This window comes from Poecile atricapillus, chromosome W, assembly GCF_030490865.1.
Source record: "Poecile atricapillus isolate bPoeAtr1 chromosome W, bPoeAtr1.hap1, whole genome shotgun sequence".
NCBI lineage: Eukaryota > Metazoa > Chordata > Aves > Passeriformes > Paridae > Poecile > Poecile atricapillus.
This window is the reverse complement of record NC_081288.1, coordinates 36,597,671-36,622,668: the sequence shown is the minus strand read 5'-3', so window position 1 is coordinate 36,622,668 and position 24,998 is coordinate 36,597,671. Positions and strand designations below refer to the sequence as shown.

Below are 24,998 nucleotides of genomic sequence, written 5' to 3'. Positions count from 1 at the left end.
TGATAGTTCTGCTTTTTTTCTCATCTCCTGCAAAGAGCTGCTTCTAAACAAGAGCTGCTTCTGTCATAATCTAAAAAGCAGTGAGGTATCCCTTGAAGAACTCACAGTGTGGAAACTGATAAAGAAATAGAAATCTGTGAAGACCATCTTTACTGAAGCAAAAAGATGAGTGTTTTTTTCCAGATCCATCTGTCTTCTGGGCTAGCAGGATGAGTGCCACTGATGGCTGAGTGCAGAGCTCTGAGCTGATAAGGCATAAGGGCATTTTGCAGGGCAAGCTTTTAGCATGGGTGCATTTGTGTACTAATGTGGCTGAACTGCTTTGGAAATGGAGTTGCCTCATTTGGTGATGGTTTATTATCAGGTCCTCTGTGTTGTGATATGTGTAAGATTATAATCTCATCTGCTGCTGTGGACTTTCAGGCAAACATATTCAGCAGCTTCTCCATCTTCAATCCTCAGTGAAGAAATGGGTGATAATCACCTCGCTGCTGCTTTCTTCTGGTCCCTTCAGGGGTACCTTGCAGGCAGTGCAGAGAGAGCAGTGTTCTGCTGCAGGCGAGAAAACCTCTACTCCTGCAGGCAGCCACAGCCTTTCTGCAGTGTGCATTCCTGCAGGCTGTTTTTGTTAATCACTGACAATGTGGAAAAAATACTCACAAGCATGGGGCATGGATTATCTCTTAAAAAAACCTGCAAATGCACCGTGGGAGAGTCAAGTGAGAAGATGGTAAAGCTGCCTCCAAACACCCTGTGTGTGCCAGCTTTCCTGGCTGCCTCACTGTGCGGCAGGCAGCTGCTATCCCTTGGCTGAGGGAGTCCTTGGGATGCCTTAGCTGCATCTTTACTGGTCTTGTTCTGCTGTTTTGGTTCTGACTGGTATTTCAAATAACTTTAAAGTGATCCAAGCAGTACCTTGTTACAGTTTGTCAGCACTTGAGGGAGAAATATGCAAGACTCACTAATTTAGTTTATGGATTCTGAAGTGGGTATATGCGTGTTTTGACTGTAAGGAGGGAAAGACACAAGTGTTTCTCTGTTCTGCCTTCAACTTAATGAGCAGCCCAACTGATTTAAAACTATTCTCATTATCTGAATGTTCTTTTATAGCGAAGGAAGCCTCCCAAAATGTAAAAACAAAAAAAAGTGGGTGTTAGTTGTCACATCTTTTTAAGTTATACTGAGGGTCATTCTGTGGTGATGACTATCTTGTGTTTAATATAAAATTGTAATGACACACAAAATAATTGTGCATATTATGCCTCATTAAATCTAGTTTTCCCTGTGGTACCAAAAATAGGCTTCCAAAAACATAATATTCCTCTGGGCCATTTCATACCTTGTAGTCCGCATCTGAACATTAAAGATCATTATGATGTATTTCCTGTACCTGGTACAGACATTGATTAAAGAAGTAGAAAATAGAAAGGCTTAAACTGCTAGACTGCCACAGAGGTATTAGTTGTTTGGTCATATTTACTGATGGAATTTTATTCTACCTGTATAAATAGGCTTTGAGGATCCTTCTAGGAAATAGTCCACCTGGTACACAAAGTGGATGCTTAACTAAAAATTCAGCTAACAGTTCAGTGAGGAAAAATAGTTACTATACTTTATACCAAGCTAGGTAGAGAAGCCATATTTCCCACAAATAAAATAGATGCAATGAAACATTATTTTTCATTATTAATATTTTTGTATCACTACTGGTGACTGGAAACCAAAAGAGATATTTTAAGTTGCAGCATTCTTCAAATATGCTTATTTTGAAGAGCTTGCATTATGCTGGCAAAATCTCCTCTAATACATTTAGAGCTTTCAATAGTTACTGCTCTGACATACAGCTTGTTGTTCACTATACATTTTTTTATACCTCTTAAATATAGTAGTGTGTGACCTAATAAATACCACATTGGGCATTTAAAAATAGTTTGAGTATTTGGGATTGCATTTCAGTTTTGGTGTATATATTCAGGTTTTTTCTATGTATCTTGTCAGTAAATCTCCAACTCATCTTTGGCCCCACAGCCCAATATACTACTCTGTACAGTAGTTATTTCTTTTTCCTTTGGCTCATTTAATGTCAATAATAATAATAATAATAATAAAATTAGCGCTGTGATTAATATAACATTCCACTGAATAGAAAATGTGGGTTTTGGGGGAAAAAAATCTTGAGAGAGAAAGTGATTTCAGTGCACAGATTGCCATATAAAGCATCAGATTTTGAACATATAAAACCTGCTGATAAGTACACTTAAAAATTTTGCTTATTATCACTGTTAAGAAATACCAGTGATATGAGCATAACATCTGGATTTTGGTATTCATGAGTTAGTTTTAATTTTGCTAATGAACTCTTCTTCAGTTTTTGAACAAACCACTTTAATCTAAATTTTTCTCTCTGGAATGGAACTCATATTACCTATTACCATAAAATATTAGAATTTTTTTATTTTGATGATTCATGTTGTTTTAAAACTTCTCAGTAGTTATGGCAGTATAATATCTCTCCTAAGCCAACTGATTAATATATATCAGAATATATAGTCATTATGGTGATTCTTAATGTTCTTTTTAGTTAATGTTTTTAGAAGTTGTCAGAGAAACATAATAACAAGTAATCATCCATTTTCCCAGTATCTTTGCCAAAACTTTCTGATACGTAATATTTTTTGACTAAATGTTGCATGGATATTTTCCTTGGCTTCTATAATAATTTTCAGCTTTAGCTACTTTTTAAAGAAGAAATTATTTTAAGGTATATCATGGTGTAAAATATTTCCAGCTGCCAGTAAGAACCTTTGTAACAGCTACTGTATGGCAAACGAAATGACATTATTAACAAAATCATAGGTTATTAACCTATATTGTTATATTATATAGGTTAGAATTGCACATAAATCATAGGTTAGAATAACACATTAAAAGTATCATTTATGTTATATAATGTTATATGGCCATATAAGCCTGTTATATATGAATTATACAATATGTACCATGATAAATTTGAAGTCTCTGTTCATAACAAACACATCAGAATTTGAAGGATAAGTATTCTACAGAATTCTTTAAAGTTCTTAAAATAAATTGGAAATAGTTTTTATATCTGCCACTCTTAAAATCTTATTGTGGTTTAGGAATACTGCTCCCCAAATTAGTGTCCCCACACAGACTCTCCCAAATGTTCTCTTTCTCCCCTGAATGGAACAAGAGAGATCTTGCAAGTGATGAGTGAATAACCTCAGGGTCTGGCAGTGCCTGCCAGGGTAGCTGGGACTACAGGCACCACCTTGCCTGGCTCCTGTAAAAAATTAGCTCTGTCCTGGCTGGAACTAAGACGCAGCTTTAAAAGAGTTAGCTCAAATGAACCACATAGAATTGTTTGGAAGTTAAATAAAAGGCCTACTCCCTGAAAACTGTGTGGGGCTCTCTAAATGGGTAGTAGTGCTACTCTGGGTGATTAAACAGTGTAGAAGGAATGGTCATTTGTAAGTTGTTTGGGAAACAGCCATAGTTATTTAGGCCATTTGAGCATGCCACAGGCAGCCCACCCTCAGCAAAACAGTCTGGTTATGCCAGATATGGTGGAGAGCTGATGCAAAGTGGTTTACAGTTCAGTTCAAACTCTGAATTTATTCTGCAGTGAGAGTATTCTCTCTTCCAGTTCTTTAGAAGTGCTGTAATTTCCTCTGAAACCCAGGTCAGTGTAGGATGTGCTTTTTCTTCAGCAGGATATGAGAAAGCCTGATATTCTTCCTTTATTTATATGTACAGGTCTGAAAACATGGATTTATTTCTTTTTCCCCTTGGAGTGTAGTACAGCAGCATCTCTAATCTGTAAATCTTAAAGTGCAGGGGGATAGGAAAGAAACTGTTATTAATTAATAGGCTTTTTTAAAGAAACAAATATGAGACATTGAGACATGGGCCAATCAGACTGTTACTTCTTCCCCTGTCTTCCCTGAGGAAGCCTTCAACAAGCTCATCTTGGCTGAAAACTACAGTGGAGGGAAAAAAAAGCCAAAAAACCAGGCCCAGTCAAGGAGGAATCAGCTTTGGCAAGATGAATTTTTGTATCATATAATATCAAGCAAAATGGCCTAAGTTTTTTGGGGGGTTTTTTGGATTTTTTTTTGGGGGGGGGGTTAGTTTTTGTTTTTTGCCAGAAAATGATAGATTTTATTATTCAGTTTGATTAAAAGACAGACTTTTCGTCCATATAAGTATGTTTTCTGCAGAATTAGCCTGATGTTTTTTTCAGAAGGAAAAAGTTACTTTTAATTAGGAAAATGAGATTATCTGGATTGATTCTCAAGCTGAGCATATTTGTTTAAGTGCTTTAGATAATCATCCAATTGTTTTGTTATTTTTCTGTTTTTTCAAAGTATGACAACTTGGAAAAATTCCTCTTCATTTAAAATTTTGGCTATGAATTACATGTCATAATTTTCCTACCTGTGATGGATTTTGTATCAGTACATATTCAGGTCTGCTTACATAAATCTGGTAGAGATACTAACCTTTAATATGGACAGTGAAGTAATCTACATATATGCCTTTTTATACCACTTGTGGTAGGATAAAATCCCATTGTAGATAGATAAATACAAGTATTTTAAGATTTCAAATACTCCTCCTTTGTAACAGGGGGCTTTATAACTTAAGCCTGAGCTGTCATCGTTGCCAATCATGCGTCCAAAAAGTAAATGATGGCTGATGCAATTACAGTATGCACAAGAGGCTTGCATATAGTTTTGTTGTGAATTGCAGAAAAGATCATGAAATAGAATGACTGAATTCTCAATACCATTTCCTTCTCTTTCCTTAGATGCTCTAACACACTGAACTTTTCTTTGAGGTCTTAAAATACTGATGGTATTTTGAATATGGACTATTAAAGATGCTAGTTAATAGTTATAGTGTCTTTAATTAGTTTCACTGATAAATGAAGGAGGTAATTTTATGACCTTCCTTCCTCCCACCTATATTTCCATACCAATGGGGATATGTATCAGCTGGCAAAGCTTCACAGGCTCTTGTGTTGCCTTTCTCAGTGATTTAAAGCAAAACAATTGAAACCAGACAACTTCAAGTGTTATGAAAAGTCTGCTACCTGGATATGAGCTAATTTGCATTTTCCAACTGTGGCATATGTCGTTTGAGCACATCTGAAGATTCTCTTGGTTTGACAAACCCAAATGCTGATTTTCTTCTCACCATGGCCCCTCTGGGATGTTTCCAGGACACTGTGCTCACGTTTCCCCTTTTCTGGAAAGAAGCCAACAATGTTCCATCTACTCTTAGCTTGCAGAACCAGGGCTGCCATTTCAGTGCACCCTGCCCCTGCTGTAAGAGGCTGACTTGCAGTTCATCACTTGGGACATAAGTGATAATTTTGAATATATCATAGATAATTTTTTTAGAAGCCTACTTTTAAGAAGGTTGCATAATTTGACAAATTTAGGACATGGCCACCTCTTTGCCTGAGTCACTACAAGGCTTTGAAGAGTTCCTCAGGGTTCATCCTGAGATGACTGGGGTGTCCAGACATGTCCTATTGTTCCACTTGTATTTTTCTGCTCCTTTGTCCTCCTTTCATTTTCTTGCATGATTTATATCCCTTACCTCTATAAAATACAGTTCCTCATATAATGAGATTAAGATTAGTGCTGTTCACAGCTCTGTTGCTGACCATTGTGAAGTTTCATGGAACAGAACTTCGTGGCAGTAATGTCTAACGGTGTTCACACGCTTGCAATGCACACTTAGCGAACAAAGTGAGAAAAGGTGTGATTGGGCTCTGCTGTGAACAGAACAGTGAGTAGATTAGATGTTAAAGGTTCTGTGGTCATAATTTTCTAATTGTTTTCCCTAACTTGGATCTGTTTAGTTATCTGATTGATACCATACCCTTCACAAAAATCATTTTAGCGTGAGGGAGGGTGTGGCAGAACTTGATTGTGTGTAGGATGGTAGGTAATGGTGAAGCCAAAGAGCACTAGCAGCTGCTCAGTCTATCTCTTAGGTTCGTTGCGCTGTTCATTCATCTGCTATCTGTTGAGGAGGAAGAGTTAATTTTCTGTAGCACAGAGGGTGGAGGGGATGTATCAGCAGTAGAACAGGTCATGCGTTCACATTCATTTGCATCAGGCTTTCAGAACTGAGAAACAAAACCGAAGCACTGCTTGCCAAACGCGAGTTGGTTAGTACCCATGCTGACGTGTTGCTGGATAGCTTTCAAAGCAGTGCACAGTTTTCAATTCTGTTTTTCTTTCACCTGCTGTCATTACAAAAGCCCTGCAATTGATCAACAAATGAACTGTTGAACAAATTATATAAATAACAACCTTAATAAATAGAAGAAGATGTAAAAGTTAAGAGGTGATAGGTCTCTAACACAGTTTGTCTCAACATTGCCACATATCCACTGACATAAAAAAAAAAATCAATGTGCAAAGTAGATTAAACACATAAATTATGGTTATGTATAACCTATTAATCCTTTAGGAAACAAGAAATTGGGCTATTTTGTGGTTGAGTTAGCAAAAAGAGATAACTTGATCAAAATGTTCTATTAACAAATGAAATTTTTTGAGGAAAATTATTACAAATTATATGCATGCATTTATTACATATTTTGAAAACAAATGATTATTCCTTTGAAATAACAGGAAAAATATAAATACCTTATAAAAACCATAGTACAAAAACTGTACCACTTTGAAAGTAGCAACCTGTAGCATTTTAGATTAATTTTTCCATTCTCAAACCACTTAATAAACGTGATCTAGTTGATCTTCAGGTTGTATTTGTGAGTGATAGTGGCCTCTGTATTGTAGAAAAACTGTTTTAGATGTTGAACTCCTTTCATTCTGTTTTTATGAATGTGAAGTTGAGCTTTCAGAGGTTTCCTTGGGGAAGTCTGTTGTTCCTCTATTGGTGAAACTGTTTCCCCTTTGAGGGAAAAACTGAAGGCTTTTCTTTCTGGACCAGCATTGCTTCATCCTTTAAACACTATTGAAGAAAAAAATAGAGATTCTAATTGTCATGCATTCACTTCTTTTTCATGGACAAGTCACAAGAAATGAGGAAGGATTTTAAAGAGAGGGAATGCAAACTGGAACTGCTGTTTCTAATTTCACAAGATAAAGAATAATAAGTAATACACAAATATCTGTAAATCTCCATAGAGGTTTTCTTGGCTTGATGTGCATTTTTCTGTGAACTAAAGGCTCTAGTTTAGAAGTGCTGACAAGTTGATTACAAATTACTGAGCTGTTCCCTAAATACTTCAGTCTTTGTTCAAGTAGTTTGTTTTACTCAAATAATAATCTGGTTCACACTCCTTAATGCATTCATCAATTTGTGGATTAACTTGTGTAAGTCTGATAGCACAAGGTGAGAACAGTATTACCAAACTTAAGTAATTTCATGTGAATAGTGAATGTTGTGTATCAATTTTTTTTAAGTCTTGCATTTTGTTTCATTAGTTTTCAAGCATGCTTTCATAACATACAAGGAAAGGCAGCATTTTCCTTTTCTTTTCTATGTTATTTTTACCAAGATGTATTTGAGTGATTTAATGGGCAATTCTAGTTGGATTTTTTCCTCATCATGTTTCAGCAGAAGTGTTTGGACAACAGATAAATTAATAGAATGGCAGTTTCCGAATAGATTTCATTATTACCTAGTTTTTCATGGATTATATAGGGCTGGCAGGTAGGAATCAGAATTTAATACTTTAGGTTGTCTTTGTTGATGATTTGCGATGTTATTTTTTTTAAATTTAGAGCAAACTTTTGTATAAAGAGATGAACATAAGTGCTTTTAACATTTCTGACTGCTCTTTTATGACACTTTGTTGCTTTATTATCTCCATTTCAGTGAATAGCATAGCATGATCTTTGATTCAGTAAAAAGGGAACATTTTATTTAAAAGAAGATATTTAAACACATTAATTTCCATTTCTCACGTGTTTTCATCGTTCAGTTGCAAGCTGAAAGTTTACTAGTTTTCTTTAGAAAATGTGCTTCCTAAATGCAGGCAGATTAGATTAGACAATGTTGTTCTTGTTTTGCTGTTGTTTGTCTTGCACTCTTCCAGAATGAAAGTGCTTAGAGAATATTTAATATACCACTCTGGTATTTTTCAGTCTTGTTCAATCTTAATTGTCAGTTTAACTGAGATAGTTGAGAAGTTAAGCATTTTAAATGTGAAACTAACATTTGTTATATTCATTTTCATTTTGAAAGTAATTGAATACATGAGAACTTGACCTACTCTTGCTGCAAAATGTCGTAAATTTTCAAAGTTTAATAGAGGTCTAGTTTGATATGGCCAAAATTCTAACACTTTTAAATAAGTGTTAATTCTAACACTTTAAAATGGTTTTATTTTCCTACTTAGTGCTGCATAATTTCTTCTGTTATTTATTTCTTTAAAATTTCCAAACAACAAACAGAAGAAAAAAATACCTGTAAAAAGTTTCATTTTCCTGCAAAGACATGTAACTAACATAAGACTGCTCAAGCATTAGGAGATTTTTCAGTTTATAGTTGACTTATGATAAAGGTGATGAAATTGATTTAATTTTTAATATGCCCATTAATATTGAGTATGATCTATGGAAAAACAAGCAGTTAAATAAAATTTGAATGGATTGACTGTTTTGTAGTGAGATATGAATGTTATATTTGTTCCTATGCCATGATGGAATGTTGTTTCATAAAGATCTGAGTCTATGTTATTTTTATTTTTCATGGACAGGGAATTAAGCAGCAGGCAAAAAGTAAATATTGAAAGCTCTTTCATTCACAGCTTCCTTTTTCTCTAGTGCTAGATAGGGTCTTCAATATGGGCAAATTTGAATTTTTAACTAAAGATTAAAATGTGTCATATATATGTATACTTTAGTGTCTTCTGAATGTTAAACGTTCCCTTTTTCAACTTAGCCAATAGAGATATTATATGAAAGATGTTTATAAAAATAATTGGAGTAAACACCCATTCTAAATTCTAGAATTACTGACCTAGTTTCTTTTTCTTCTAAGAATATTTTTCTTTTTTTACAACGTACAATTGAGTGCTAGAATTGAATTGGAGTAATAGATTATTAGGTCATTAGTTGCTCATAGTTGAACCAATGTTATTGCAGTTTTGAAGAAAAAAAGTTAATAATTGAAGTTTTTTTCCCTGAAGGTTAGTTGCTTACTTGAGACAAAGGAGAAGTGAAGTTCCTTAAGTAGCTCCTGTAGCCTGTTCTCCATGTATGTACACCATCCTCTTTTCCTCATACACCAAAACTCAAGAGGACCTGGTTGCTGCAGATATTAGCTGTTCATAACTTGTAGGGTGTATGAGTATCATCTCTACTCATGTTCTATGTAGCTTCATCTCTAGCCAGAGCTAGGTCACTCTTCTAACTAGTTCTGTATTTAAATAGACATGAATGTTTATATCAAATTTCTGTAGTTTGCATAAGTGAAAAGACCTTGGTTTTCATGTTTCCATTAGTGATAAATTGTCAGATTATCATGTTTTACATTTGCTGTTTTCTGCTACTGTCACTTCTTCTAGAGCATCACATAAGGTTAATCATTCACAGTTTTACAAGTTTAGACAAAAGTCTAAATGGAATAAATTTAAAATTAAATAATATAGATTAATTAGTGATGGATATTAAAAACCTGATGCAGATTATTTTGCAAAATATAAATTAAAATATTGTTTTAAAAAGTGTAACTGCTAGAGCCTATGGCATGAAAGGAAGTGTAGAGGAGAAACTGTTACACTGAACAGTGTTAACGGTGTCTTTCCAGTCTAAGAGGTGAAAAGATGAACTGAATCCTCTTTTTATGCATACTTTCATTTACTGAGCTTCAGAATGGTTGGGAGTAAATAACTGTGTGGCAGGAAATTGTTATCAGTAGCTCAAATGGTCATTTGATGTAATGCTCTGTTATGGGAGATTAGAGTGAAAACAAAAGTCCCTATAGATTATATGGAACATGCAGTTATGGAAAACTGGATGCTCGTTTACTGCAGAAGCAAATTAATTTTAAAAATCATATATAAGTCTGTGTTTTTCTTCCAAGGTTAATGCCTACAGACTAATCACTTTCATTGGTACTTCCAAAGTGTTTTCTCTGTGTAAAAAGGGAAGAGTAGCTGTAATGGAGAAATTTCAGAATTCTGCACATATGCTAGCCAAGTGTAAAAACTGAGTGAACCTGAGAATAGTTTATCAGCTGTATTTCAAAATGATGGATCATTTGTGACTTCTATTGATTTATTGATAAATAAATATTGTTAAATAATTTCTTATTAAATACTAGGCCAAAATGAATTTACTCACAGAAGCAATAGTTTATTTTCTTATGGAAATATTACATATGTTTTCTTTCTTTGATTTATGAAATATGTTGTGCTCAGTTGAATAACATGGTTTTTATAAATTCTAAATAGATTTATTAATTTATTTTTCCCAGCAATGACAGGCTTATTCTGCTCAGAGGAAATTCTGTGTTTGCTGCTGTTTCCATCCCTGTGGTAGGATGATTCTGCAGCAAATCACAGCAGCTTGAATGTGATGCAGTTTCTCAGGAAAAAATGCCTGTCTCAATTATCAACTTAGATAGCAGTGTTATATTAAAACTACCTGAAAATTTTACATTAGTCAGAATGGATGCAAATTCTTGAAAAGCAAAGAGTTAAATGCTACTTAAGCTAATGTTTAAGTGCATCTGGAGTGAAGAATGTTCTGATATATATTTGGTGGAAAGGACATACATCATCTTTCCATTGGTTTCTTTCATTTAAGAAAGTGTGAAAATAGTATGAAACAACTTTGCATTTATAAGCATAAAGTGGTGGGGGTTTTTTTTTCTTCATGTTCACACACACTGTAATTGTAATGCTGGTTAAATTTGCTTCCTAAATTCTGAGTAGCAGAGATTGTGTTTTCATACAATGTTAGTTCGGATTCCTTTTTAAAGCAGTTTTTGTGCCACTCACAAAACTGCAAAGGGATCACATGAGGAGCTTTAAATATTTTTTTTTTTTTTACCTAAAGTCCTTTATAGATGGGCTGTAAAAACACATTGAGTAATATAATAAATTGTATGGAAATGGACCAACTGTTTTTCTAGTATTAAAAAAAATGCATTTTAGTGATCTGTGTAGTATGTTTATATCCATATGGCATCTTTTTAATCCTAGTTATTTACTTAACTGTTCTTTCAATTCCTGTGTCATGTCAAATTTTAATACTTCAGTGAGGACTACGTCTACTCTGGAAAAATTTCTTGCTATTTAGAGTCAGTAGGCTTAAAAAAAAAACCCATAAAAACTAAAAAGGTGCCTCAGTTCCACATTGGACTCTGGAGATTTTTATTTATAGGTGGTATGAAAGAAAATGGTCCTTTCCCTTTGTTAGAGTGATTTCTAGAAGCACATTTTTATAAAAAACTTCCCAACCAAAATCTCTATTAATGCAGAGTGCGTGTAAATCACCTCTATGAAATGTGAATCTCACAGTAAGATGCACAGAACCAGAGGGCTGGGGGAAAAAAATAACCAACCTCCCCTCCCGTTCCATAAAAATACTTTCTTTGTGGGGTTTGTCTCCCTGAGAAACTTCCTGATACTTGCATACTCTGTCATGTGTAATTGGATTGTAGATCTTTCTGAATACTGTTTTCTCCTCTTGACAGCATGGGGTAACCTTGGAAATGTTCTCAAGAGCCAGAGCAAGATTTCTGAAGCTGAAAGCGCCTATAGAAATGCCTTGTACTACCGCAGCAACATGGCTGATATGCTTTATAATTTGTAAGTATGTGTGGCTTTCCTGGGGTTGAATTGTCTTTGAAACCTGTTGTGAATAGAGCTACTGATTTACTTGCTGGAAATGGAGACAATGTTATTTGTTGCTTTGTAATAGTAATTTCATTAATTGTACTCCTCAAACTATGGGGTGGACAGGATTTTTTGGACAGGATTATTGTATATTCACGTAATGGGTATGGACAAGGTAAACTTACAAATCTGTTTGCTTCAAAAGAAGAAAAAAACCTCCTACACTTAACAAAGTACCAATAGATGAGTTGTGAGCTGTAGCCCTCCATCTGTTTGAGACTCAATTAAATTGTGAGGTGTTATTTAGACTTCTTTTTTAAGTCTGAATAACACTTGGTGGGCAGAGTGGGTGTAAACACTTCCAAGCATAGACCTATACCCTTCCCTTAGGTCCAGAAGTCTGAAATGTTAGAACAGCAAATTACTTTTCTCCTGTGACTGACTTCAGAACAGCGTAGGTTAAATAAAGTTTAATTACTTGAACCCTGTTGTAGGTGAGTAAGAGGATAAATAACATGAGCATCAAAATAATTATTCAGCAGGGGAAAAGATTTCCAAGATTTCCCATCTCATTAATGTGCCAAATCACGAAGACGGAAGCGAGCATCGCGCCAAGCTTCGCACTGAGGTGGGGTGTGCTGTGTGTCCCATCAGGGAGGGACTGATCCCCTGGCTGTCCCAGGCTCAGCACTGCTGCTTGTCCTGCTGGCCCTCAACCTTCCTCCCCCTTCTGCTGTGACCCAGCCAGCACAAGCCCTCGGAGCGGGGCTCTGCTGCACAAGCTGCTCACCTCCACCAGCCACGTGCTCTTGTTTGGTGATGTGTGTGGAGGACAGAATCCAGGTGACTGCCATTCCATAGGTAGCCATGTGAAAATAATATCCTGTGTGCAGCAGAAAAGCATGACTGTAAGATAAACAAAAGACGCAAAAACTGCATTCACATAGTAAGCATCTTCAAATCAATCAAAATATAATGTTCTGCCTATAAGTCCAGTTTAAAATGACTGCTTATAATATGTGAAAATGAAGTTTACCATAATAGTATATTTTTTACTATTTTTAACTTGTTTAAAATAGAAGTTGACCATTTTATTAATTTGTCTTTCAGTTAAGCAAATTGATTGACTTAATTAAACTCAAAATAATTTAATGATAGAATTTATGTTCCAAAATGAAATCCATATTTCATAATATGTGTATTTTTATGAATCATTTAGTTACACAAATATGGGTGTGCACAGAATTTCCCTCTCTGTTAGGCAGTGAGATGTATGACAAACATATTTTTAAGAGGAGTCTTCTGCTGACATTTAAAAAGCAACTTCTGAACCCAGCAGAAGATTGTAGGAAATAAAGTGACAAGTTAGATATATGTATATTTCCTATATGCTATTCATTTTGAAGGTGAAAATTATAGCTATTAAATTTTTATATGCCTGTGCAGTACTTCTGTCTCTTACTGTGTTGTAGAGAGAAGCTGATATTAATACCAGGGTAAGAAGAGGAAAGGGGGTTGGATGATAAAGACAGGGACATAAAAGAAATCAGATTTCAGTCTTTTCACTGTTCTCAGAATAAGCTGCTAGTTTTCCAGTTTTCCATTAATACACAAAATATATGTCTATAAACCTTCATCTCTGTTGAACAAAAAAGTTTTTGAAATTCTACTGATTTTGTGTGGATTTTAACTAAAATGCTGATTGGAATATGTGTAGGGCATAAGAAGTATAGTTTAATTCTTAGCCTTTCTACTACTACTACATTGAATACAATAGAATCCCTTATTTTTTAAACAAGCTTTACAAAACCTTCAGTTATTCAACAGTAGTTGAAAAAGCATGCATCATTTTTTCTTTTTGGAGGCTGTATCAGTGTTGGATGCTTCAATATCCAGCATGAAAAATAGATGGTAAATGAGGTGTCCTTTGATATTACACAAATGAATCAATTCTTATAAGCACAAACCTTCAAGAGCTCCTTTTCAAGTTAAACCCATCTTTGGCACGTTGTCTTTTGGGAGCCTTTTACAAAAAACCTCTGTAATGGAAAATGTGTCTTATATGTGCTTACAAGAGGCCAGCCAGTTTTGCTGTTTCTGGTTTTCAATATGTGCCTTTGAAACTAAAACAATCACTCCATAGAACTCCAGGAAACAGTATCTTTATGTTATTTAGAAGCACTGTATCACATGTTTGTTATTGTTTCTAAGCACCTATGCCTCAGTATTTGATGCAAATAAATTTCCATGTGCAGTGTTCACTCATAGCAGTAACAAATCCAAGTGCTCTCTGCTGCAGAACAAACTAAGATATAACTCAGAATTTTAATGGATAACAATCAAAGAGAGAAACTACATAAACAAAAGCACGTGATCTCTTTCCTTATTTTTCAATAAATTTCAATGTAAGGTTAGCTTAGAAATTGACTACTAATATATTAACATCCATAGAATTAAACAAACTAGATAAATTCAGTGCTGTATTTTAGTTTTTTAACTTATACCTTATGGCTCGGAGTTACGGCTGCTTTTGCCATTTAAAAAAATAAAATGCATTAGTGCATAACTACATAATCTACATTTGAAAATTTTCCTGATTATGAACATGTTATATTTGAATTCTCAAAGCTATGTAGCTTTGCTGATTTCAGCTAAGCTTCACAGGGTAGAAAAACAGCATAAAAAGACCTTTGTCGGATTTTATTTTTTTGACTGAGAAAACCATATATTTTAATATTGTGAAGTACCAAGGACAGAGCTGTAGAGAAATTATAGTTTATTCTTTCAAACAAGGCAATGTTCAGTAGATTAAAAACAAACTATTTCAGTTTGCTTTGGCTTTTCAGTCTTTGTTGCCTTATGATTGTTACCTAAAGTGTGTATTTTTTTAATGTATTTTTTCAAATTGCTTTTAATTAGTGTCTTAGGACAGTTTTGCATATACTGTGTTTAGGCCTGGCTGTGCTTTGTCAACCATATTAGTAAGCTGTGTTACTTTGAGTTTCTCATGTGATTATAAGGATGTTCTCAATCTGACATAGATATTGAATATTCCTTTAAAATTATACTAATTACTTGAAATTGAATATTCCTTTAAAATTATACTAATTACTTGAAATGTAATTTTGGAATATACAGTGCCCTATAAAAGATTAATTTCTAGCAATCAGCCATCCCTTTGCTTCTCTCCTGCGGTATCTCATTTTGCCTGTACTGATAGAGCACTGTGTGTACAAGTTCGTTAGTTTGTTATTAAAATAATTTAATTTCTTTGAATAAGGTTGTGTTATGAATTTCCATAAACTTTACATTGGAAAACTTAGGGTATTATATCAATAAATGTGGATTTTAAGAAATGTTTCTGTTAGAAATTTCAGCCACTACTGAAGACTACCTATCCTTAGATAGTCTAGGATTGCAGTGTTTTGCAAGCAAAGTTTAACTCTACATCAGTAAAAATCAGGTAAAATCAATATAAGCAAAATTCTTCCTTGTCTGTTGTTGTTAGGCTTTATATGTTGGAAAATGTGTTCCCTGCCTTTTAAGGGTGCTGGCATAAAAAAACCCTAATCAGAGACAAAAAACTCTAAAAGCAGCCAATCTTTCACTGGAAAACCTGTGCTGAACTGTGCTGTGGTTGAACCTTCCCCAGACCAAGTTCCTGGAGCAGCCACCTAGTAGGAAACAGGTCAAGGTTGTGGTTCCTCTTCCTTGATAGCCCAGAAGTTTTTATCATTCAGGATGTTAAGTTAAAAAGCAAAGAGGATGTGTCATCTGGTGTCTCCAGTACTTCCGTGTTGTTTTTCTCAGCTGTGAATGCAAACTTGTTGCAAACTTGTTTGGAATTAATCTCTGCTTTGCCAGCTAGTTCTTCCTCTGTCAAAGACCGCTGCTAAAATTTGTGTCTTGCTGTAACCAAAGATGTCTCGATAAAATCTTGCTGTGTTGACAGACTGGCTCTTGAGGTAGCACCCAAAGGTCACTGATGGTTTCCTGCAGTGCAAAACTCTGCCCTGGGCACTTTGTAAGGCCTATATCGAGTACAGATGGTTTTCAGTGTCGTAGTTAGAGGTGAAAGACACTCAGTGACCTAGCTATTCAATTACATGTTTCAATATTTGAAATTGTGGGCACTTATAGTCCTCACATAAACTTCCACCATTTTATAAAATTAGGAAAATAGTGGTTTGTATCTGCCATTCAGTTTCAAAAAGACTCATCTTTTAGGAAGTTCTGTCCAGCTCTCTCTCTCTATTGACAGCTGGGGCACATGAGAAAGAATAGGCATCGGGTTGGAGGACTGCAGACAGCACAGCACTGCCCATTGTCCAGAGGACAATGAGGAGAAGCAGTGCTACTCCTCATCCTCATAGCAGCCCTCCCTCTGCCCAGGAAATAGGGGCTGTGCAAGTTGATGTGGTCCTGAAAGGGTAGTATTCCCAACCAAACTGTACCAGTAACAAAAAAAAAATAAATTTGGACTATATTTGCTGACCAGTTTGCTTGCATTTGAGAAACTCTTCCCCAGATCTGGGAGAATGAAGCAATTTTACTGCACTGTCTGAAAGGCTAGAGGTTGTTTTGGGGATGATTATTTAGTTTTGTTTTTTGGGGGTTTTTTACTACTGGAGTGATAGATTACTTAGTGACTTCTGCAAAAGAAATGGTTATTGGCTGTGTGTTTGTGTTCTTACTGATTAAAAAGTATGTTTTGTAGTAGCTTCCATAGCTACCTTTCTACCCCCTAGTCTTTCACATGACAGTGAGAGTTGCCTTAGGAGGCAAAGCACATCCACTCTTGCTGTGTGTGACTGGAGACACATCTGTGTGGGGAATAAAAGAGGATTTTCTTCCATTTGTTTCTTTGTTTGCCAGTGCAGCATTTAGGTAGATGTAGTCCTTTGTAGATAATCCCACTTGAAATCAATGGGATGAATGTAGCTTGAGGCACGGAAGAACCACAGTCATGGCAAAGTAATAGCTTACAGGCCCTGTATTAGTTATTATAAACCAGTAAACAAAATTGATTAAACTGTTTCAGTGTTGTACCTGAATTGAAAATGTTATAAATATTTCACTAACATGTTTACTTTGACAATTGCAGTTCCTGTGTAACATACTTAGCCAGTTTATGCCAGTTTTAGTCGCTGAGTTTCTTTGTAAGAGACCAGATGACTAGAATAGGACTGCCAACAGGAAGAAATTATTTTGAAACTTCAGAAAGACCATAGACCATCTACTGCTTTTTTATATTCTCTGACTGCCTTCCGGTCTCTGAAAACAATTTTGTGCCATTAGTATTTAGTGACTTTTAGTCAAAACCAAAGCAGAGGAGGAAGACGGGAAGATTTTTTTATTGTTCGTGATGCAAGATAAGTAAAAGTTGGCAGCTTAAAGAATTCAGGAAGGTTGCAAACATCTCATTTTGGGGGGAAGTGTTTTCCTGCATGAACTAAATGAGCAATTCTATCTACAGAAATGATGTGCAGCATTTTCAGATAGTGAGAACTTCTCATTTTAAAAAAAATTCTTGTTTCTATTTAAAAAACAGAATTCTGAGCCACTTCCTAAGTCACTTGGAGAAGTCTGCTACTTCTGCAAGCGGTCAGCACAACACTCCATGGAAAAGTAGCTAGAAGTAATGCAGGCAAAAAAAAAAAATCCTGCTGTAAGGTTCCAGAATCTTGCTACTTATGATAGTTAGAACTTGTCTCCTAATTAATACTAAATTATTTCATGGACAGTTTATAACTGTCCATTGTGTGTCCTATGGTTTAAGTTGCTTTTTCTTTTCTGAATACTTTTATCTTTATATATTTCACAGAATCAAAAAGTGTGAAATACTAGAAGGGACCACAGTGGGTCATGTGGCCCAACCTCCCTGCTCAAGCAGGGTCATCCCAGAGCACAGAGCACATGGCACAGGATTGTGTCCACACAATTTCTGAGTATCTCCAGTGAGGGAGTCTTCACAACCTCTCTGGACAATCTGTTCCAGTGTGTGATCACTCACATAGTGAAGAAGATCTTCCTCATGTTCATTTATTCTTTCACAGTACTTGTCTTATTAAACTATAGAAGCCACATATAGTTATGTCAGTAAACTGTCTTTGCATAGAAGTTGCATATTTCAGTCAACATTTTCACTTGCCTGCCTTCCAACTGGGAAGGTGAACTGGAGAGAATAAAAAGTTTTGGAAATATCAGCTTGAAGTAACCTTCAAGTTTTTTTTTGTGGGAGCATTTTGATGGTTAGGCTTTTTTATTTTGTTAGTTTGGCATTTTTAGTAACTGTTAAAAGTTAGAACTGCTAGAGGGACATCCAAGTTTATCACTTGAACTTACATCCTTACTTCAAGGATGTTCTTTCCTTTGCTCATCCTTGTGTAAGGAAAAAGGAAAGCTTTATGTTTTTGTAACCACAAAAGTTAGGTACATACTCAACATGTGTCAGTTGCTATGCTCCACCTCTGGATTATGTCCAGTGCTTCTCACTGTATGGATGCCTTTGTGGTCTTTCTACTCTTCCCCTTTGCCAAAAATCTCCAAAGAGCAGTTATCATTTTTCAGTGTAAGCAAAGAAGTGAAAGGCACGTCAAGAACAAATCTGCTCCTGGCTATAGTGGAGAGGAGCTTATACAGCCAAGTGCCCTGGCTGCTGGGAGGGGTGAGATAGTGGAATCTGCTGTGCCTGCGAGGTGTGAACTCCAGCTGAGGGATGTTCTTGCACTGCATCTAGAGAAGTCAGCTTCTTCCTGACTTTGTTTAACCTCAGACTAGATCTGGACACTCAAAAATTGGTAGTGTTTGTACTGCCAGAAGCTACAATGAAAATTAGTGATCAATCAGGACCAATTTCACAAAGAGAAGAGACAGTTTCATGCCTTGGTAAGATTGTATTCTTTTTCTTCTCCCAAACTCATAAAAAATACAAATAAATCACTAATTACTGGGTGGAATTCAACACTCAGTCCTTCATCTGGGCTGCTTGGGTTATATATATGAGAGAGAGACAGACACACACTGAGAGACTGACAGTTAATGGAACAGCTTTTAAAACAAAAACATCTTTTGGAAGAGAAGTTAAGAAAAAACCCACCTCAAAGTTGCAAGTAATAAATAAAAAATGTCAGTATTAGAGCATGTAGTGAATGCAAAGGATTGATTTGTAATAATTGCAAATAAAAGTTCTTTTAATCACAAACCCACATATGTTGTACATTTACCAAAGTAATTTGTTTTGGTGAAGTTGACCAATTACTGTATCACTTCTCTCAATATTATTTATTCCAGAACTAAAATAAGAATGGAATTTCTTAGATAAATTATTTCAAAATTGTGTGTAAGAATGTTTGCTTTTTAAAAAAGTAAAAGCAGCTTAAATGTCAGACCATGCAACTCATTTTTTTCTGTTAATTCTCTTGCTATCAATAGCAAACAGGATCAAAGTACCATAATTAATCTTCCCTGAAGTAAGGACAGTATACAAAATTTTTTAGAGTAAACAAAATTCAGCTTCTAGAAAATTTAGAAAATGTTATTTCCATCCTATTGATCATACCTCTTGCTATTTGCAAGATACTTGACAGTAGTTACAGACCTTGGTGGCATGCTAAAAAGTATCTTGAATGTATTCCCTCATTGCTTACTTTACTACAAGTACCTAGTAAATGTAAGTTCTGTTAATGTTAAAAATTATTTACTGCCTAATCTGAAGTTAATTGGGAAATGATTTCAAAGTGAGGTCATATGATGCTGTTCGGCTAGTATAGAAGAAAAATATTATATATTCCTCAATTCTGTTAAATCCTAACCCAGTGACAAGAAGCAAAAAACATAGGTGGTGGCTACTTCAGCCAACTGAAGTAGCCACCTTCCCTTTTGGTCCCTTGAAGTTTACTGGTTTAACTGAAAAAGTTTTCTTGAAGGAAAACTTCACAGGGAAGTAAAATCTTCTCTGATTTGAGACTGGAGTTAAAAGAATTCCAAGCTCTTTGCAGTTCGAAAAGCTATCAGCAGATAAAAGCATAAAGGAAAAAAAGAAAATTGCTGTAGGTTAGGTAAACTACAATTAAATTAAAATTAAAGTACCACTACTACCTTAGAGGAAGAGCTGTGTTTTCTTGGATATTTTGAGTTCTATGACAAGGGATGTTTACCCCTGGATACTGAGGTCCGAGTGTCCACTCTGAAATGACTAATTTTTAAGAATTTTTAAATCATTCTGGTTTTAATATATTCCTATATGCTCTTTTTTAGTCTTCTGAAAAATAATGCTTTGGGTTTTCATTTAAGCATACATACAATGTACATTCATGTCCATGATGTCCAGATCACTTCTCAGAAATTTGTTGGCGCAATTCACAAGGATGTTTGTCTTAAAAGCTAAATTAAAGCCCATCTATTATGAAACTGGAAATATTCAGTATTCGTTAATACCTCTTCTGTTTGTAAATTTGTTTAGAGTATAAAGAATACAGGAAAAAACAGAACTTTTGTGGGTGCTTAGAACCTGTTGCAGTGAATAATCTAGTGAAGTTGCTGAACAAGGGGAGTGCTTAACATAACATGTGAAGGGCTGGGTGCTTAACTTCATCATGCATTTGAAAAAGACCTGCTTATTTCAGGTTAAGACAAGAGGCCAAGCTAATCATTAATGACTTACAAATACCTTCATCATATTCTGTCAACTTTTTAAAGTCCTGCAGGCTAACATTTTCTCAACTGAGTAAATGAATATCCTGGTTTCCAAGAAAGCCAAAACTGTTCTGTTGAACATATGCTTTGTTAAAGCCATATGGATGCACCTGATGTCTGTGAATCTTTATACATGGAATAATTTTCAAACTGAACTGTTAGTGAGTGCTTGTATCACTGATATACCAGTAAGCATATTTTTCTTTGTTACCCAAGTTTTGGTTTTGGTATTTGTTTTCAAGTTTCTCTTTGTAATAACCTCACACCTCACTCTTTTTCTTTTCTTTTTTTTTTTTTTTTTCTTTCGCTTTATGCAGAGGATTACTTCTTCAGGAAAACAGCAGGTTTTCAGAGGCATTGCATTACTATAAACTGGCAATTGGTAGCAGACCCACACTAGCTTGTAAGTATTTTAACTATACAAGCTTGTATAATATTGACTATAGTTTTCATAGAAAATTTTCCTCCTCTTTTATAATGCTTTCTTTTTTTTCCAGAAGCTTTTAAGTCAGAAAGCAAAAGTGAAATTGTGCCCTTGAAAGCAAGTGTTTATTAGTAAACAACTAAATTTAATGTGATATAAGTAAGAAGCAGATAATGAATTAACACTCAGCAGCACTACTAGAACTTAAAATGTTTCTGTTCTGGGGTGTTGAGCCACAGACACTACTACTCAAATTTTCAGACTCCTGTTTTCTGTTTCCTACAGCCAGTCCCTGGTATTTATATGAGTGAATAATACAAGTATTTCTGAAATCCTTTCATTTTTTCTTTCTTGCCTGGGGAAAATAGAGAATAATCATTCAGGTGTTGCCAGTAATAGGTTCCAAAATTACGTGTTGCTGTTTAAGATGGCTGAGACTTTTGTACCTTCAGTATTAATCTTCTCTGTATGTATATATGTTTTTATGTATATGTGTATTTTTTGTTACACTTCAAGCATGGGTGCTATATGCTTTATACAGTCCTAAGAAGAGGAACAAAATGGAACACCCTGCCTAACCAGTGATTCCTTCCTTCCTTACTCAGTCTTTATAGTCACCTTCTTTCCTTGTCTCTGAATTTGTACCTTTTATATGTTCACATATATTACATGTTCACACAACAATGAGTGATCTATGTTATTCAAAAGTCCAATTAGATAACCTTGGGACCTCTACCAGATACTACTTAGAATTGAAACAGTAGATACAGCATAATAGAACTCCATTAAAAGATAACATTTTTCCCTCTTCACAGCTGCCTATTTAAATACTGGTATCATCCTGATGAACCAAGGGAAGACAGAGGAAGCCAGGAGGACTTTTGTGAAGTGTTCAGAGATCCCTGATGAAAATCTGAAAGATCCTCATGCTCATAAAAGCTCTGTTACCAGCTGTCTTTATAACTTAGGAAAACTTTTTCATGAACAAGGACACTATGAGGTAAAATAACAGATTTATATATAATATACTTATAAAAACTTCATATACAAATAATATGTACTGCTTCCACCCAGACTTTCAAAATATATCACACACATGAACTGAATGAATTTCACCAGATCAAGATTAGCATTCTTTACAGAGAATATTTGTTCTCTACAGCCACTGGTGTAATGCTATTAATTAGCAGTGTGATGTTCTCATGTCAGAGTCAAAATTAGCAGTGGTCACATCTGATATGTGTTAGTTCATTGGTTTTGGCTTTTTACCCATAGCTGGTATGCAAGGATAAAACCTGATTAAATGTCAGTCAACCTAAAGTGTAGAGACATTATAATTCAAAACACAGTAAGTCCATCTTCAGCTGGAAAAGTACAATTATGCTTGCTTTTAAGTGTCCAAAAATAAGACCCAGTTGAAATAATTTAAAACTCCGGTGATTAAAATCATCCCACTGTGAGTTATTTTCAGATAACTTGACCTAAGTGCTAAAGTGGGTTGGATATTTTTAATGTAACCATAAACTGCCCAAGCCATCCCATCTCATTTACACATGCAACTGTGACTGTTGTGATTCCTCTCCATTTTTTCTGATGAACTTTACTGAAACTGGACATTCACTTGAGGTTTGACCTTCAGCAGTATTTGAAATAAATTCATTCTCTCTTTGAATTGTCAGGCATACTTCAGAATAGGAGTTGAGTGGCTTTGATCCATGTGAAGTGTTCCTGACCATGACAGTTATGTCAGCTGTTTAAGATCAGGCATGCACAAGCTGGACAGATTCCCTGTCATCTGTCTGCTGCATCCAGCTCTGTCACTCTGTCAGATGGAGTTGCTAATTGGTTAAAACACAGACATCTAATACATATATACAGAGAAGAGAGCAGCAGCATGTTGTCTGCACAGCTGTTAGAGTGTAGAGTTGGAGTTCAATACATGCAAGATGCAAGAGCTTTTAGGAATATAAAGCTTCAGATTTCTTCCTGGTGGTCATTGCAGCCTTCATGAGCTGTGACTGTATGATGCAGAACTAACAGACGAAGCAGCAGGCGTCCAAAGTGGTGAATGAATAAATGCATGATCAGGTAATTCAAGGCACAGCATATTTGCAAAGGGATTCCAGTTTTGGCTTTCTTGACTTTATAGTGCATCTCATCCTTTCTGTAGAGCAGGCTTCTGTTGTGAGGATTATGCTTTGTTATTATTTGGCAGTAGATAATTTCTTTATTTTTAGGTCACTTAGTTAATCATCAGTGTCCTTTTTCTGCAGTTCGATAATACTCCATATTCTTTGACTGCCTATAGAATTTTATGTTTATAAACTTATCAGTCATTAAGAGGTATAAAAAAATGTCCTTGTTACTTTTGCCTGGAAAAGAAGTTGCAATATTGGAACCAACTTGGTCTCTTGTCTATAAGCCTTACTGAATTTGGTAAAATTCAGGTAAAAAAAAACTTTTTAAAAGGAAAAATTTTGCACTTTCTGTGGCATTTTTGATGCCGATGTGTTTTCTCTATCCCTGCACCTTTCATTTGGGGAAGGAAGATAGTTTGGTTTTACTTTACATGTGCTTTTTAAGTTGGCATTTTCCCACCTGTGTGTCTCTTTTCAGGAGGCCCTTACGGTTTACAAAGAAGCAATACAGAAAATGCCAAGACAGTTTGCACCGCAGAGCCTATATAACATGATGGGTAAGTGCATTGTTGGTGCTTCAGAATGATATTTGAGGAGTCAGGGTGAAACAAAAGACCTTATCCAGGCAACTGGTGCTCAAATTATTGAGCTAATAAAACCCCAAAATAATTACCTTCAGTACAAGCCAAACTAGGTTCAGAGCTTAAATGCCAGCAACTACAATGCTGCATATGGTACAGTAAATGATGAGATTATTAGACACCAGATACCTTTAAGAGTGTCAGTGTAGCAGTTTTACATATAGAGTGCATGGATTAGTGTTTTTGTCTGCAGAATCTCTCAACCACTACTCTGGAGACCCCATGTGCCAGTGTGTGTAGGTGTTAGGTGTTGAAATGCCTTGCAAACCAGCAAGGTGTTCAAACAGACCCACAGATACGTACTTTTTTTTTAGGTTGTGCCAAAATCTTGTTTTCAGCAGATGTACTTTAGTTTAATGTCTACAATGAGAGAATTCTTATTTTTCTTCCAGGACCAGCACTCTGTCCTTCAAAATTTTAAGAGTCCTTTGAGTACCGCAATAAATGAATAAACAAATAAAAAAAATCAATTTATCTGTGAGGCATTTTTTGTTTAACTTCAGTTCCTCATACTCTTAATCGCATTTTTATATGGGATACATTAAGCAGATAAAAGAAAGAAGATAATATGAATTATTACTTCTAGTACTCAGATCTGAAAACAAGAGGGCTGGTTCTTATTGTTACAGAGATGCTTGTAAGTGGAATTGTCTCTCAATGTTCATGTGTTTCTGCTAAGCAACCTCAGTGTTTGGCCCAGTACTCTCTTGTTTGGGACAGAAAAGGATGTAAGAACCCTTACTTTAAAGTAGTTCAAAGTGGAGCAATTAAAAATATCTGTGGAAGCAATTAGGATCAACAGGAGGCATATGGTGTTTTGTGTGGTTCCCCCCTGCCAATGCCTGGTGTACAAGGGAATGTATTGGTTGATACCAATTGCTTTTACACTGTCGTTGATTACTTAATCAGGAAAGGCATCTTCTATTTGCACCTTACAAGTACTAGTGCACAGGAAAAAGTAAAATTATGGTTGTGACTGATGCTGTATGTTTGAAAAATGTAAATGCTAATGCTAGATTAAGTAGTTCTCTTGCCACAGTGACGAAGTATCTGATGTCAGTCTAAACATTTTTTAGCAGTTCATACAGTTCAATGGAGAGTTACTTCTCCCTGAACACTAAGCTTCACCAGATTGGTACCAATGGCTAAATCCATGAATAGCACAAATTGATTATTACATATACTTTTGTTCATTGTCAGTCTTAGTGAAATTATTGTTTTATCAATTTTATTTATCAGCA

At 35.4% G+C, this 24,998-nt stretch overlaps 1 protein-coding gene across 1 annotated transcript in view; it reads left to right on the top strand.

The window, feature by feature from the left end:
• Positions 1–24,998, top strand: part of LOC131592257 (protein O-mannosyl-transferase TMTC2-like) — a 231,500-nt gene that overhangs the window by 140,150 nt on the left and 66,352 nt on the right. Inside the window, exons 4-7 of the mRNA XM_058863654.1 lie at positions 11,716–11,830; positions 20,872–20,957; positions 21,794–21,978; positions 23,595–23,673. Of these exons, the coding sequence (XP_058719637.1) occupies positions 11,716–11,830; positions 20,872–20,957; positions 21,794–21,978; positions 23,595–23,673 (465 nt within the window). The remainder of the gene's footprint in view (positions 1–11,715; positions 11,831–20,871; positions 20,958–21,793; positions 21,979–23,594; positions 23,674–24,998) is intronic.